The following is a 15,952-nucleotide window of genomic DNA, read 5'->3' as shown; positions in this document are numbered from 1 at the left end:
TGTATATTTGCAATGTTTCATAAAAAATACAATGTACAATACACCACTTCATGAAGTGTTATGTATTTCGAATTCAAATTTCAATGTATATTTGCAATGGTTCATGAAGTGCTCAAGTGCCGTCTACAAGACGCCTCTACGCCCTCGGACCCGGTGGCAACACCGACGAGAGTGTTTTTGGTAGAGACAAGTGACATAAGGCTTGGGGCCACCACATATGTCTATGTGGCTGATAGGAAGCAATTCCCACCAAAGTTACAAACTAGGGTTTCTACTAGAAAAGAGGAAGAACACTAAAATAACTTAAAATTAAAAGATAAAATAACTTTTGATTTCATTGATATCTTTCAAAGTCTCAAAGGACTACATATATAGTCTTCATAGTGATACTAAACTAGAAGGCCCAAACACTATAAAAAGCCCAATTACATAACAATACAAATAAAAGAACTACTAATATAAATTAGACACTAATTTAAATAACTAAATTATTTATTTAAATAATTTCTCTTCTCTATCATTACTCACACCTTCAAAAACAACCTTGTCCTCAAGGTTGTAACACTAATGTCATAATTTTTTTTTCTTCCCGGATCCCACCTCTTAAACTGAGACAATTTAATCATTTCAACTTGAGCATCTTCAAACTCTCTTTGATCAGTATTTTGTTGACTGGGAGCATGTGATGGAAAGTTTGTTATCATACCACCCTGCATATCTCCCCATGGTGGGACACCAAACTGTATTCCTCCACTTCGAGACATATTGTAAACTCCAATACAGAAAGGTGGTTTAGGAACTTGGTTATATTTTCTCATAAGCATGGTGTGAATGTCTATGCTCTTTTCATTGAAACTTGATTTGCTTTGCTCCCATATTTCTCTTCCATGAAAGAGCGCAACAAGCACAATGGTAGCGGTAAGTGCAGCAAAGCCAACACCATAAGTCATAGCAAAGAAAGTACTAAGATGGAGTCTTCCTTGTTTTTCATAAACAACAAAGTCCATATGAAAATTAGAGCCTATGATATCTGTGAAATTGTAAACAGAGCCTTTTAATGTAAAAAGTTTATTAGAGAAAATGGGAACGGTTTTGGAACTATAAACGTTGAACCAATAGCACGATGGAGTGAGAATGTACATGACAAACACAAAACCAGCTGCAACATTGGCAGATGCAAACCATGGGCTTGCAGGTTGGCTTCCAAGGTAAGTTGAAATGGCATACCAGTCAAGCCCAATTGCACCGATGTCGACACCGTTTATGCCCGAGCCGAACTGTTGGGCTAATACATTGTGTTGTTGAAATAGCCAACATACCCAAGAGAAAGAGGTTAACATTCGGAATAAGTAGCCAGGGAAAACGTAGTAGGTGAAACTGCGTAGAAATGCGATGATGAAGAATTGAGATCTTGTTAAGCCTATTTTTGTTCTTTCCTCTTTCTCATGCAAAGCCCTGAAGAGTGAAACGTGAACTAAATTTGCAGGCCCCCACATAGCCGCATGCTCCACCAAATATTTTCTAAGCATACCAACCCATCCGAAACCTAATACCTGAGTGGTGATGAATTTTGTGATTTTCACAGCCATGAGTTGACCCAATGGAACAATAGCAGTCTGAGCGGAAATTGCTGTGATAGTGAGAGGCTTGTTTTGCAAAAATGTTAAGGCAGTGTCTTTTAGACTTTCATCGGGCACCTCATCAACAAACCTCCAAGGGTGTGTTCTCCCACTACTATCAGTTTCACATTTTTGTAATTTTCTCTCTATACATGTTGATATAGTATGTGTCTTAAGTTGTTCTTCAGTCATAGTGGATCCATGACTCCCTAGCTGTTTCAGTATTTGAATAATATCCATTGTACTAAGCACTCCAACAAATGTGCGCTTGCTAGAATCCCACACAGGAGCCACAGATACTTCCTCTTCATAAAGAGCACGGAAAACTTGCTGAATTGATAAATCCATATCTAATGCAACAACCTTGCCGGACATGGGAATCAAATCAAACACAGTATTTGATGACAAGAATTTAGACAGATGGTAGCGAGAGAGATGCAGGGAAGACTCTGATGCCCTGGGAAAAGCTTCCAACTTCCTTTGCATGACATCATCAGTCTCAATAAACTCAACCTTAATTTCATCAGTCCTATCTAAACCATCAATTTTCATGTCATCATATTCAAATTCATTTAAGGCAACATTTACCTTCTCAAATTGCGCATTGTCCAAACTCTCTCGCAAACACTGCAACATGGCATCAGAATCAATTGAACTAGCAGTAGAGTATCCCTCACAATCTACTCTGATTCGAAGACCTTGTCCATCCACAATCCGTTCCTCGTCATTCTCAGCTTCAATAGAATTAACAGAACCAGTATCTTCTGAAATAGCACAAACAAGATTCTCGGCAAGCTCATCAGAAAGACGACATAAACGTGGTGACTCTTTGAGTGTAACAAGTTTTGCTGAAGCAAAATCTCTGCCAACGGATTTCAGCTTGGAAACAAATATAGGTATTTTATCAAACACCTTATATGCATTATTTTCTAAAACATCATTAAACAACATTACCTTCGCGTCGGTCTCATATGAGTTGAAAAGGGATGTTGTCGTTGCAGTCGCAGATGTTGTTCCACCAAACTGACTTGATATCGTTGAAGATGAAGTTCCTCCAAATGGTATAATGGAAGACACAAATCCAAACGGAGTCGAAGAAGTCGAGGACAACGGCGGTGCCTCAAACAGCGTTGAAGAAGCCGATGTAGGTGCTCTAAATGGCGAAGAATCCGTTGACGGTGCTCCAAACGATGAAGATCGGAACATAGAGGAAGTCGCGGTGAAAGAAGACAACCCGGTTGAAAACTTGAAAGCGAGCTCTCTGGAGTGGATATTGAGGGGTGAGAGGTTCTTTAGTTTATGTTGTTTTTGTTTTGTTTTCTTAAAAGAGCAGTGAGACTTTTTCAGATCCGGAGGTATTGTGCATTGGAATGGGTTTTGAGATTTTTTTTGAGATCTTTTCTTAAAACTAAGATGAGACACTTGTAAATACTTCTCAAAATCCTTTCTAATTGTGTAATAGGTTTTTGTTGGTTGCAGTGGTTGATGATGATTATGGTAGTAGTATGGATAATGAGATGATGAATAGGATAAATATGGGTTATGATTAGGTGGATGTGGTGAATATCCATGATTTGGATACAAACTTGGAGATGATGATCCAACATGAGTGTAATAAGGTGTAAAAAGTTCCCATGGAAAAGATGGAAAGGATGGTGTGGTAGGAGTGGTGTCTATGGTGGAGTAGTATGGAAATGAAGGTGTGTGATAAGGATAATCCATTGGAGGATTTGAGTACATGAATGAAAGCACCAATTGAAGGAAGCAATTCCTACCAAAGTTACAAACTAGGGTTTCTACTAGAAAAGAGGAAGAACACTAAAATAACTTAAAATTAAAAGATAAAATAACTTTTGATTTCATTGATATCTTTCAAAGTCTCAAAGGACTACATATATAGTCTTCATAGTGATACTAAACTAGAAGGCCCAAACACTATAAAAAGCCCAATTACATAACAATACAAATAAAAGAACTACTAATATAAATTAGACACTAATTTAAATAACTAAATTATTTATTTAAATAATTTCTCTTCTCTATCAGTGGCACTTATCCTCTTTGGCTCCTTTAGAAAGTACATTGATCCTAGGACTTTATAAATGCTTTTAAAGTTTACTCCACTTTCTATGTGGAACTATTTATGAAGCATTTATTGCCAATTAACTATATTCCACATTTGTCATTTTGGAACACAACTATATGAAATTAAACTCATAATTTCCAACATATTTTACATTTTATATTTATTTAAAAGTAATAATTATTAGAAATGACATGACATTCTATAAATAGTGATGAGTATATACACCATCTCCATTCTAATAGCTATTTTGACACCATTTTTCAACACCTACACCTTAATTTTTTTAATAATTCTAAAAGAAATAATGACAATGGGGGCATTGTAATAATTTGACCAGGAATAGTCAACTGATCAATAAATTCCCGATTTTAATTAGTCAAAACAAATTAATTTCTCTATAAAATTAAAAAAGAACAGCGATGTATCTTTAAGAAATCATCATAATTGAATCAAAGAATGGTTAAGTTAGATCAAAAAGAAAAAACAAAAAAGAAACTTAGAACAGCTTGCTAGCAAATTCATCAACTGTAGTTCCCTCAACACGAGAGTAAGCTGATTTTCTACCAAGATCTCTCAACTGTGACAAACTTCTTCCCAATTTCAAAGCCAACTTAATTTCAAACAACTCTCCATTCTCTCTTTCTTCTTCATCTTCTTCTAATATATTCTCTTGAATTGAATTTTCCATCATTTGAAAGAATCCACCACAGTTTCTATACATCTCAGAAACCATCCCAACTTGTCCACCATGCTCAAAAGAATTAACAGCTGTAGCCAATGCTCCAGCCATAACAGGCACTATAGATGTCCATGAACCTTGGCCAACAAAAGTGGACCCCACAGCAGCAATTCCAGTCAGCAAAGGCCCTGCAATTGCCAATGTTTTGTTAACTTTCAACACCAAGTTTCCTAATCTCTCATAATCTTCCATGTCTTTTCTCTTCATAACTTGTAACACATCTTTTACTTCACTTTCTAACCCTTCATTCCATCCATTTTTCTTCCACCCTTTTTGTTTTGTTTCGTTATTTTGCTTGTTGCTTCTTCTAGGTGAGTTTTTTGCTGGCCACCAATTTGCAGGTTCATATTTTTGAGGAAATTTTTCAATCATAACTCCTAACAAAGGAAGTGGATAAGCTTTGTCAAGTGCTATAACTTTTTTGATTGCATCCTTTATATACTTCTCTGTTGGATTGCCTAATGCGATTGTGGTTTCGATTTGGGACTTAAGCTGTTTGAACAATCTTGTTGCGTTTCTTTGCTCCTCAGCTAGTTGTGAAGGCTGGATTTTGTTCATGATGACTAACATACCAGTTGCAGCGGAGAACAAAAGGGCTGAAGATAATTTGAGGGCTAGAAGGGGCTCTCCGGAGCCGCTTATGGCTGCGATACCTGCCATGGAGGAGGCAGTGAGAGTGATCATGTTGATGGAGTTTAATAGAAGGGTGTTCCAGTTGTCTCGCTGTTCGGCGATGTTTTGATGCATTTCTATTCTGTCGGAAACGGATTCAAGAATAGCATAGAGTTGAGTAATGGTTTTTGTTTTAGATGATGGAGAAAGAGAGGATTTATTGGATGAGTGAAAATCATTTTGTTGGATGATTATTGGTATTGTGTGTGTGAGTTGACCGTTTAATTCCTCAAATAACTTTCTGCTTGGTCTTGTTTTTGGATAAATGGAAATGATTTTAGAGAGTTTTGGGACATGGAAAGAGGATTTGATGATTGTTTGTGAAGCAGAATGAAGAGATGAAACTTGTAAAGAAGCCATGTTATGTGATCAAAGTTAGATAGATGTTTGTTATTGTTGTTTGTGTTGAAGATGTTGTTGTGGGTAGTAATAAATAGTACTAATAATGTGTGAACAAGAGGAGAATTGGTCAGGTAGGGAAACTGTTGACTGGGAGTTACAAGTTGACCTTTCTTGGTTATTTGATTTTTCATTGAATAAATTGAAGTCTTACTGTTGTTCAAATATTTTCATCTCCCACTCGGTCGTTTGGTTTCGGTACGCTGTTATAAATTACGACTCAGGTTTTGTTAACTGCGACATCAAAATTCAAGGGTTTTTCATTGCTAGTGGTTGGTATATTTTGAGTAAAACTATACCTGCTTGTTTACCAATATGGCTTATTATTATCATTCTTGACCAAGATGTAATGTAAGGTTTACATTGACAGCCGCTCTTACGTAATTCAATATATTAAATCGCTGACATTTTGTCTTTTAGTGTAATCGAGTTTTTTTTTTCCTTATAAATTTGTCAAGTCTTAGTAATTTTAACTTTATTTCTTCTTAATTATGTATTAAACTAACATAAATAATAAATATTTTTACGAAAAGTATGATAATAAGAAAATCATTTGGATCCTTCCTATTTAAGATAATTTTTAGTGTATTAGGTCGGACCAAAGACCTAGTAAGACTGATCTAATTCGAGTGATCCACTTAAGAAAATATTTATTCGGAATCCGAATGGGTAGACCCATGTTTGAAGTTCGCACACCGGATTTAACCAGCTTGCTCATCACTAGTTGTCATATTTAATAAGACGACCAGCTTGCTCATCACTAGTTCACACACCGTGTCAGAGGCTTGCACCACTGCACCGAAAGAACTCTTTTCCTTCACATCACCAATATATTGTTCCACACTAAAATAATTACCTGATTTATGGGAGTGGACTTTTGATTCTCACAAGTTTCCTCGAAAATCCACCAAATCCCACCTCTTGCCCTGCCACAACCTTTCCATCATTTCGCATCCTAATCTTCAATTAACTTTTCACCGACAATGGCAGCATCCAAGTAAGCTCGAATAGTTGGACATTGCAAGCCAACATCTAGGTGAAGTTGTTGCTCTTGTGAAAGAGATTTCACATCCTCTCGCAGGGAAAACCAATATGATCCTTATAACCTCTACAACTGTCTTACCTCCTCCAACTCCAATCCTTCCATCTTTCGTTTGAGGAACTTTCCACATCTTTTCAACCTTTCCAACAACTACTTCAAGGCCAAACCTCTAAAGAACCTCATCTTCAAGCGTAAATTCATGAACCAAGGATGTTCTAGATCTTCGAACATCTCCAAGCCAATATATGTATGCAAGGAGAAAATGAACTAATGACAAACATTTAGAACATAGTGAAACATAAAAATTCAAACCTCCTAGTAGTAGTAGAAAGGCTCTTATAAGTATTAGAGAATCAAATAGTTGCTTCATTAGAGGTCATTCTCAACAAGAAGTAGCACCGCATAGTAATCTCGGAGCCACCCCTTAAAGGTTATTATTGACACCATGTCTCGACACTTGGGAATCCCTGGATCACTAGAACTTCGTATATCTTGAGCTCACCGCTCTTCGCCTCATGACTCCATGAGAGGAGACAAAAGTCACACTCCCTAAAAGTCTCCGACATAAGTGATATTAGTCTCATCATTTCTAGGGAATGGATGGACATGGTATAGAAGCTAAGGCCCATAGCCGCAGAAGAAATTTGTTCGCTAGGCACATCTTTGACATTAGGATATATAAATCCCTTAAAAAACGACCAAAATTGGCTAGCTACGACATGACTAGGAATCGAGAAGAACATATCGAACACTTGGACAATATGTTTGATTATCATCATGCAAGAGGAGGCCGATGTGCTTATTGTTTGTCCTGATCCTTAAAGGAGCGATCATGACGTAGTTTAAAACCTAATCTGATAGTTATCTCAACTTTTTGAAAAAATAGTGTGACAAGTACACAGCCCGATTTTCATCTTGAAATCGGTAACCTAAGTAAATAGTCATTCTCACTAAAATCCTACAAAAGAAGAAAGATACCCTACAAGAATATATTGACTAGTTCACATAGGTAGAGGTTGTAGTAGGAAGGTCGAACGACATGTTAAAGTATTAGATCTTTGAATAAGCTTTGAGAACAGGCTACATCTTGCATGAGAAGTTAGGGATGGAAGGCGCCAGAAGCATGAGTAACATGCTTACTAGGGCCCAACCGTATATAAATTATGTCGAAAAACTTGTAGTAAAAGAGGTGGAGGGGAATAGAATATCAACTTATGACGTTAAAAACCGACCCACAAGTATTTTACTATTTCTTTAGAGAAATAGTGAAATGGCGTTCAAAATCTATCCAAAAGTCCATCTCTCTTTCTTTGGTGAACTGGAACTTCATTTGTTTTTTTCATTTGTAGGTATCATACTCGTCACATGTAATAAAAACAAAATATTTAATAAAATATGAGTCAATTTTTTTATTGAATACACAAGAGAGAGTAAAATATTTGATACTTGGCTTATTTATTGTAATTTGGACAAGTCGTGGTGGCTTCACATGGCAGGTTGGCTTCATATGAGAGGTTAACTTCACATGGCAGGTTGGCTTCATAATACATGTGGGTTTCACAAGAGAGTTTGGCGTCACAAGACATGTAGGCTTCATATGAGGGGTTGTATTCATAAGATTTGTATTAATAATAATAGGTAGAATGTCAAATATGACATCATTTACATTGTCTTCATCAAATAATATTAATGCTAGAGTTTTAGGGTCAATCCTAAACAACATGTGCAACCCTATTTATGATAAACCACCTATATAATCTTGATGAATTGATGTTTCTAAGGGTGATTGAGTATCCTCAGTAGGTATATAAAACTTTCTCTTTGTCATTCCCCAAATTTGCCCTATCTTTCTCAACTCATCTGGCTTAGACTTCTCATTTCATTTGCATAACTCCATTAGGTCATTTACATATCATTCATTCTTCCACTGAATAAACACTTAAAGTATGGGATCAGTGTACATGGAAAAAGTTAGGTTTTCATTAGTTTTAGGGTTCCTTTACCTCAAGGACTTATTTTCAACCAAGATTCCCTTTGATGATGGATTTCGGGTTCATTTCATTGTGCTTATGTTATCAGATGAATTTCATGGTTTTATTATGTGGTTGATTTCAATATTAAGGATTTCATCTAGGTTAGGTTTTCTCTATCATATGTGGTTTGTTTCAGTCAAGACATTTATTGTGAGTCAAACTTCTTCATCATAATCATTAGGGTTTCTTGCTCATATTGATTGTGGTAATTGTTGGCATCAAGTACATGTAGGCTTGAAGGTGTTTGGTGGATCTAACCAGATTCTTAATGCCAAATGTTAGAACTTATAATCACTTGATTGGTGAAATGGAGGGTTTGAATATGGAGAGAGAGAGAGAGAGAGAGAGAGAGAGAGAGAGAATTGAGGGTGAGAATATAATTTTTTACAACATTGATGAGGATACCTCCAAGACATTTATACAACAATTACAAGAGAATTGGGACACATGGTACATAAGCTAAATAATGTTAAAAAAACATAATTCTTGGACCTGTAAGCGATTACAACAGTTACAAAATTAAAATCAGTTCAGTAGTAACCGATTACAGTAACCAGTTACATCCACGATGAATTTTTTATTTTTCACCTCAAAAATCAATTTCGCCCAACTATAACCGATTACACCCCTATAATAACCAATTACAACACTTGAATTATCAATTTTTCACTTATCAGAATTAACTCAAACTTAAAAATCTTACGTAAAACATTCTCGTAGTTATATTTTTTTTGTAAGCAAGATGATATAAACGGGAGAGCTAAGGGTTCTGCAACCTGATTACACGATAAACCAGGAAAACAACTCGATAAAAAAGAAAAGAAATAACCAGCCAATTGGAGTTACAAAAGAAAAGACAACCGATCCTTACTAAACTCGTAAAAATTATAATTAGGATTTAATAATTTCTCATATAATTGACCATTTCCAAACTAATTTTTTTATGTTCCACACCGTATTATCGATAATCCAACCATCGTTCCGGAAGCAAATTCCATTCCATAATAACCATATAGACCACGAAGTTGCTAGCCGAACCACTCTCAATTTGCCCTCCCTAACCTTCTTACCTTTACAAAATAAGTACTAATTCAAAAATTTCGATAAGCACTCCTCCTATATACCAACTGATTTACCAATCCAAAGGAAAATATCATTCCAAATAATCTTCACCACTTTAAAATTAAAAAAGGAATGGTTCCTACTCTCAAAATAAATATCACATAAAGCACAATTTTAAGGAGTTTAAAGGAAAGCCAATACCTCTAGTCTTCAAAAGGTATTTTTTTGGAAGCCTGTTCACAAAAAGTCTCCAACCAAAGGCCTTAATTTTATAACGGACCTCCATCTTCCATAACTCGCCGAACAACGCATCATTCCTATTGCGGGGGCCAAAAGGAATACGAAATCTAGCATAAAAATCATAAGAAGAAGCTACTGAGAAACCACTGTTCCGTTCTGTCATACCCCAAAATTTACCCGATATAGTCTGACAATTTATTAAGGGCGTTAAAAATTAGGAGCCATAGGATTTAGTATACCTATTATTAAATTCGATCTCTTATAAAATGCCATTAAAAATTGAGTAAAACAAAATGGAGGAGTAAATAGCAAACTTTTGAAATCCAAGTTGTTTTGAGTCCTTTTGTTTCCCATCATTTTTGCATTTTTCTTTGTTACTGACTAAATATCATATATAATTCATTTTTGACTAATAAGGTCATTACATAACTTTTATAGTTAATTAATTATGAGATTTATTAATATTATTTGGTTTATTGTTCTTATTGATATTTATCGTAGGAATTAGCATTAGTCTAGATAGTTAGTATTAATCTTGATAATAAGTATTATTAGATTTACTAAATATTAGTGTCAATACTATTATTAGTTAATAATGTTATTATTAAGTTAATATAATTGGGCAAGATGGGCCGGATTAGTTAAGTGAATCTGGACCACGAATTAAGGGTTATCGGGCCAAGCAGGGATCGGGTACGGACCGGGTCCAACTGACCCGGGTCTTGTTCATCTCCCCCAACCTCCAGCCAAACCCTAGTTCCATCTCTGCGCAGCCGCCGCAGCCCCTCTCTCAACAAGAAACCCTAATACAATCTCAATGCCCAAGCATGAATCAAACAATCTTAAACGAAATCAAATCCAAAATTAACAGAATCAGAACTCAATCAAATCCACAAAATCACATCTTCACAAATAAAATCTAATCTTAACATAATAGAAATCAAATAATTTTTATTATTAAACAAGAATCAAACATTACAAATCTGAAGATTATAATCGAATAAATGAAATCCAGTTTACAAAATCTGAATCAAATCATAAACCTAATAATCTAATCTAATATTTCTTAACTAAGATTTAACCTAGACTATAAAACTAAAAGAGAGAAATTAGATGAAGAGGAGGGAAAAATTTCGGAGAAAGATCCTTTGAAGCTAGCCGCCGCAAACCCCAAGAGCTTGGATCTTCAAGTCTCGAACCTGCAGAACAGAGAAAGAGAGGTCAAGGAGGGAGCTAACACGTTCCTGGATACAAGAAATAAGATGAGATCGAAACTTAGCTTAGGATTTTTGATGCATGTAATTCGTGTTTGCTTGATTTTCTGGGAATGTTAGGATTGGGTTCCTGGATTTAGGGCTTTTGAATTGGGGAAGGATTATGTTTTTCTGGGTTTCTGGGTGCGTTTTAGTTGAAGGTTTGAAATTTCCGGTTGAACATCAACCGGAAACTGGGATCCTACGGTGGTTCTAGGGGTGGTCCGGTGGGGTTTTCTGGGTCTCACGGTGGGTTGATAGGTTATAAGGGTGGTCGGTGGTGGCCGGCGGTAACTTGGCAAGGTTGTTTCTGGGTTTTTTTTTATGAGAGAGGAAAACGAAGAGAGGGGCGAGGGTAGAGAGAGAAAGAAAAATAAAAAATGGAAAGGATTTGTCTGAAACTGGTGACTTACCCCTCTCCCTGGCCGTCGGATTCGCGCCACTTGGCCTATCATGGCCATTTGGCAGCATCATGGAACGTGATTCCATGTGCTTCCTTATCGTACGCCCTCAACACCAACACATGCAGACTGTTTGATCAGTCTAAGCTCGAATCTAACGCTTCTGAATCCGTTTCCTCATCATCAATCCATGTGCTACACCACACCGAATCACATGGACCCTGAGACCAATTGGGCCTAAACCTCTGCTGTTAACACTCTTTCAAATTGCTACCTCTTAACAAAACACACCCCCTATACAAAATAATAAAAAAATAATAATATAAATAACATTTAATTAATTAATTATGTGAAATTTTAATTATTTAATTATTTGTTCTCCCTTGATGATTTAATCCAACTTTCTCCTCAAACCGACTAAATCCATTAGTCGCAGTAGACGAGAAATAATTTTTGATCATTTAATATATTCATTAATAATATAATTGATTTTAATTTATTTATTAATAATATAATCGATTCTAATTTATTTATTAATGATATAATCGATTCAAGTTTAATTCTCTCCTCGACCCGACTAAAGCTATTAGTCGCATTAGACGAGAGATAAAAAAATATATAAAAAAATTAAAATATATTTAATTTGCTGCCCGCGACGATCAATCTATCGATCTGAGTAACCAGCAATGCCCCATAATCCGTTAGCTATACTGACCAAATCTATTGGTCATCGCATCTAACGGTGCCATCAGGCAATTCAAAATGCCTTTCAAATCACAACTTCCAAAACTACGACAGGCCATTCAAAAAGCCTTCAAACACTTTCATAATCAATTCAAAGGCGTACAACCCTGTGCCCGAACTACGTTGACTCTGATTCTCCATAAGGAGATACGTAGGCACTTGGATAACCAAGGCGAGTCCCCTTCCCTAAAATCTCAATTTTTCCCCTATTCACTTCCTTAGCTATAAACCTCAATTTTAGCCATAAACCTTTATCTTTAGATACAAACCTTAGGAAAGGGTTGAGGGTGCCTAACACCTTCCCTCGACCTGATTATAATAACTTACCCTGATCTCTAAACTGCGTAGGGTTTCCTATTCGCCCTTCAGAATAGGTGGCGACTCTAAAACCTTTAATTTTTAGGGCAGGTTGCCACAGCTGGCGACTCTGCTGGGGACAAATCAATGGTGAATTATTATGCTCCTAAGGCTTGGCAGGGTTTAGGTTTGGCAAATTATTTAGGTTTGTGGCTAGCTATTAGGGTTTGGCTAGTTTGCCTAAATTAGGGTTTGGTTTAGGATTTAGGTTTTCCTTTTTTATTAAATATTTAAATTTTTATTTATTTATTTATTCATCTGCAATTTATTCATTTACGTTCAATTTAATTAAATATTTTTATATTTGTTATTTTATTGTATTCTGTTGGGATATTATAAATTGCTGTTAAGCCTAAGCGTGGGAATTATAATAATGACCAGAGGGGAATTACATCGCCTACGAGTCTTATTATAATTCCACTCAGAGTGGGTTAAATATTCGGAAAGGTCTGATACGAGGCTCGACCTTGTTGAGGGCTGGACTGGGTATTTAGCTGATCTCTCTGGGAACCAACCCCTAAAATTCGAACCTCATGGAGCAATGAGTTGTTCCAAAATCCAAAGAGACAAAAAGTCTCGGCGGCTACGAAAGATCCCATGAGACCTTCTAGAACATTCCCATGGGAAGGGTAGGCTCCTGAGCCGTTACGTCGAACCTATGAACCTAGGGCTTATGTGCTTATGTGTTTAACTGTACGCTTTCATTATTTCTTATATATATCTCATATAATTGTGGCATGCATCATGCATCATGTGCATTCTTGCATCATGTCTCATCCAAAAATAATACAAAAAAAAAGGAGTTATTATATTTAACCAATGGATGTGGATAAGGCATAAACACGAATAAAGCATATCATTCATGGCATGCATATCATTTTCATGGCATTGAAAGAAGATTTCTCTTTTGCCTTCAGAGCAAGAGACCATTGGGAAGGATAATCTAACATCCCGACCGTCTTATCGGACAAGATTTCAGCAAAAGAAATCAATGGATCAGCTAGAACAGAATCAAGCCGCTCTTCGTGAGGAGGTGGATCAACTGAAAGTTAGTATAGAAGAAGTTAAAGGAGGTATGACCCAAATGCTGAGCTTCATGAAAGATCTCAAGGATAAGCAAGACAAGGCTAAGGAGGTTCAAGACCAGTATGAGGAGATACCGAACGATGGCAACCCGTTGTTAGGATATGTTCGAGGCTATGACCCTCACAAGACAAAGGCTCACTCTTTTAAGAAGGTCGCTACGACCCAAGAGAAAGGAGAGGCCTCTCAAGAGGGATTTGTCCCCACTCCACAGACTAAAGGGACAACCCGCACAGTTCGCATTCCTGCTAACAATGTCCCTAAGGATGAAGATTACGTGGATCTACAATACGGAGTACAAGAGGTGGACAACACAGACCAAGCACCTCAGACGCAGCAGTCTAATCCCAACTCTAGGGAAGACTTCAAGGACAGTGAACAGATCAAAGCGCTAGAGGAGAGACTAAAGGTGGTAGAAGGATACGATGCTTTCGATGTGGATGCCTTTGAAATGAGTTTGGTCTCAGACTTGACTATCCCACACAAATTCAAGATTCCTGACTTCGAGAAATACAAAGGACTCACATGTCCGAGGAACCACTTGCGCATGTATGTGCGAAAAATGGCTGCCTATGCCCACGATCAAAAGCTGATGATACACTTCTTCCAAGATAGCGTAAGCGGAGCATCTGTTGACTGGTACATGCAATTGGAGAAATCCTATATACGAAGCTGGAATGATCTTGCTAATACATTCTTGAAGCAATACAAGTACAACCTGGATATGGCACCCAACCGGATGCAATTACAAAATATGTCACAGAAGAAGGATGAATCATTCAAGGAGTATGCTCAAAGGTGGAGGGAAATGGCTTCTCGAGTCCAACCTCCCTTGATAGAAAAAGAACTGGTGGACATATTTATGAGTACTTTGCAAGGACCATACTATGATAAGATGGTTGGAAGCATATCTTAGGGTTCTCGGACTTGGTAGTCATTGGTGAAAGGATTGAAAATGGGATCAAAAATGGGAAGATACAAGGGGCACCCTCAGGTTCCTATCACACAAAGAAGTCATACGATGGGAAAAAGGAACCCAACACTGTCGGAGCAATCCTGGTTTAATCAAACCTCAGCACTACAACAGAAAGATCAGCAAAAGCAACAGGGTGGCCAACGCACCTGGAGGTCAAAGCCAAAACGGTCATTCACCCCGTTGCACATGCCACTGTCTCAAGCTTTGCAACATCTTCTCAGTCAGAATATGATAACTTTGTTGCCTCCATACTCTGCTCCAGCTCCCGCTCCCTGGTACAAGCATCATGCTAGGTGCGCTTATCACTCAGATAGTCCTGGTCATGATACAGAGGATTGTGGGTCGTTGAAGCACAAGATCCAATATTTAATTGAAGAAGGGCTCATTGAGTTCGAAGAGCCTCGCAAGTCTAATGCTATAAGTGGCTAGAAGGAGGGTTTCTTAGATCATTAGTTTTGTTTTCATTCGCAATTTCCTTTCAGTTTGTTTAAACATTGGTTTGCGGTATACGCTATGTACTTTACAATAATCATTAATGCATTGCTTACGTTTGTCTTGATTTATTCCTAGTGTTTTCACTATATTCAAAACTGTGTTTTTACTTGGTTTTATTCAACTTTTGTTCAAAGATGTTTACCTTTAGAGGGAGAATGACGAAAACGATACCACAATCTCATACAGTACGCTTTCGAACATACCGTGTTGACGATGTACAGGCATTGTTTCAATTCCAATACAGTGGAGATATAAGGATGTTAATCCCTCGTCAACCCCTTTGAGCCTAAGAAGTAGGAGTTTTCCTTCACGTACAAAATAAAAACCCTCAAAATATAACCTGGGATAGGGTAGCTGGTCAGTTAACTTGATTATCCCAAATTGTTCCTTTGAACATAATCACTGATGGTTCTCCGTCATAATTAAGCCTGGCAATCAATGTCCGCAAAGAAAAAGAAAAAATAACGCAAGGCCTGCCAAGTCAAAACCTATTAAGGAGACTTAGGCAAAATTAGGGCATCCCGTTGACTGTAATTTTAAGGCAAAATACCCTTTTTGGTCCCTTAAGTATACCCGAAGGTCCATTCTGGTCCCTTATCTTTAAAAAGTGTCAAAGTGGTCCTATAATTGTTCAAAAAGGTCCACGTTAGTCCTTTCCGTGTAATTTTTACTAACGGCGTTAACTTTTCCTTGCTGGAATCTGACGTGGCGCTGATGTGGTACGTGTGTTCATCATGAAAGGTCAATAAAA

The 15,952-nt window shown here is 37.1% G+C and overlaps 1 protein-coding gene across 1 annotated transcript; it reads right to left on the bottom strand.

The window, feature by feature from the left end:
* Nucleotides 1-3,945: 3,945 nt before the first annotated feature.
* On the bottom strand, nt 3,946-5,787 carry LOC131599902 (probable F-box protein At4g22030). Its single transcript, XM_058872142.1, has one exon. The coding sequence runs from the start codon at nt 5,474-5,476 to the stop codon at nt 4,202-4,204; it is 1,275 nt and encodes a 424-aa protein (XP_058728125.1). The 5' UTR covers nt 5,477-5,787; the 3' UTR covers nt 3,946-4,201.
* Nucleotides 5,788-15,952: the final 10,165 nt, after the last annotated feature.

Source organism: Vicia villosa, linkage group LG4, assembly GCF_029867415.1.
Source record: "Vicia villosa cultivar HV-30 ecotype Madison, WI linkage group LG4, Vvil1.0, whole genome shotgun sequence".
NCBI classification, from domain to species: domain Eukaryota; kingdom Viridiplantae; phylum Streptophyta; class Magnoliopsida; order Fabales; family Fabaceae; genus Vicia; species Vicia villosa.
The sequence above is the reverse complement of the archived record's forward strand: the minus strand, read 5'-3'. Positions and strand labels throughout refer to the sequence as shown.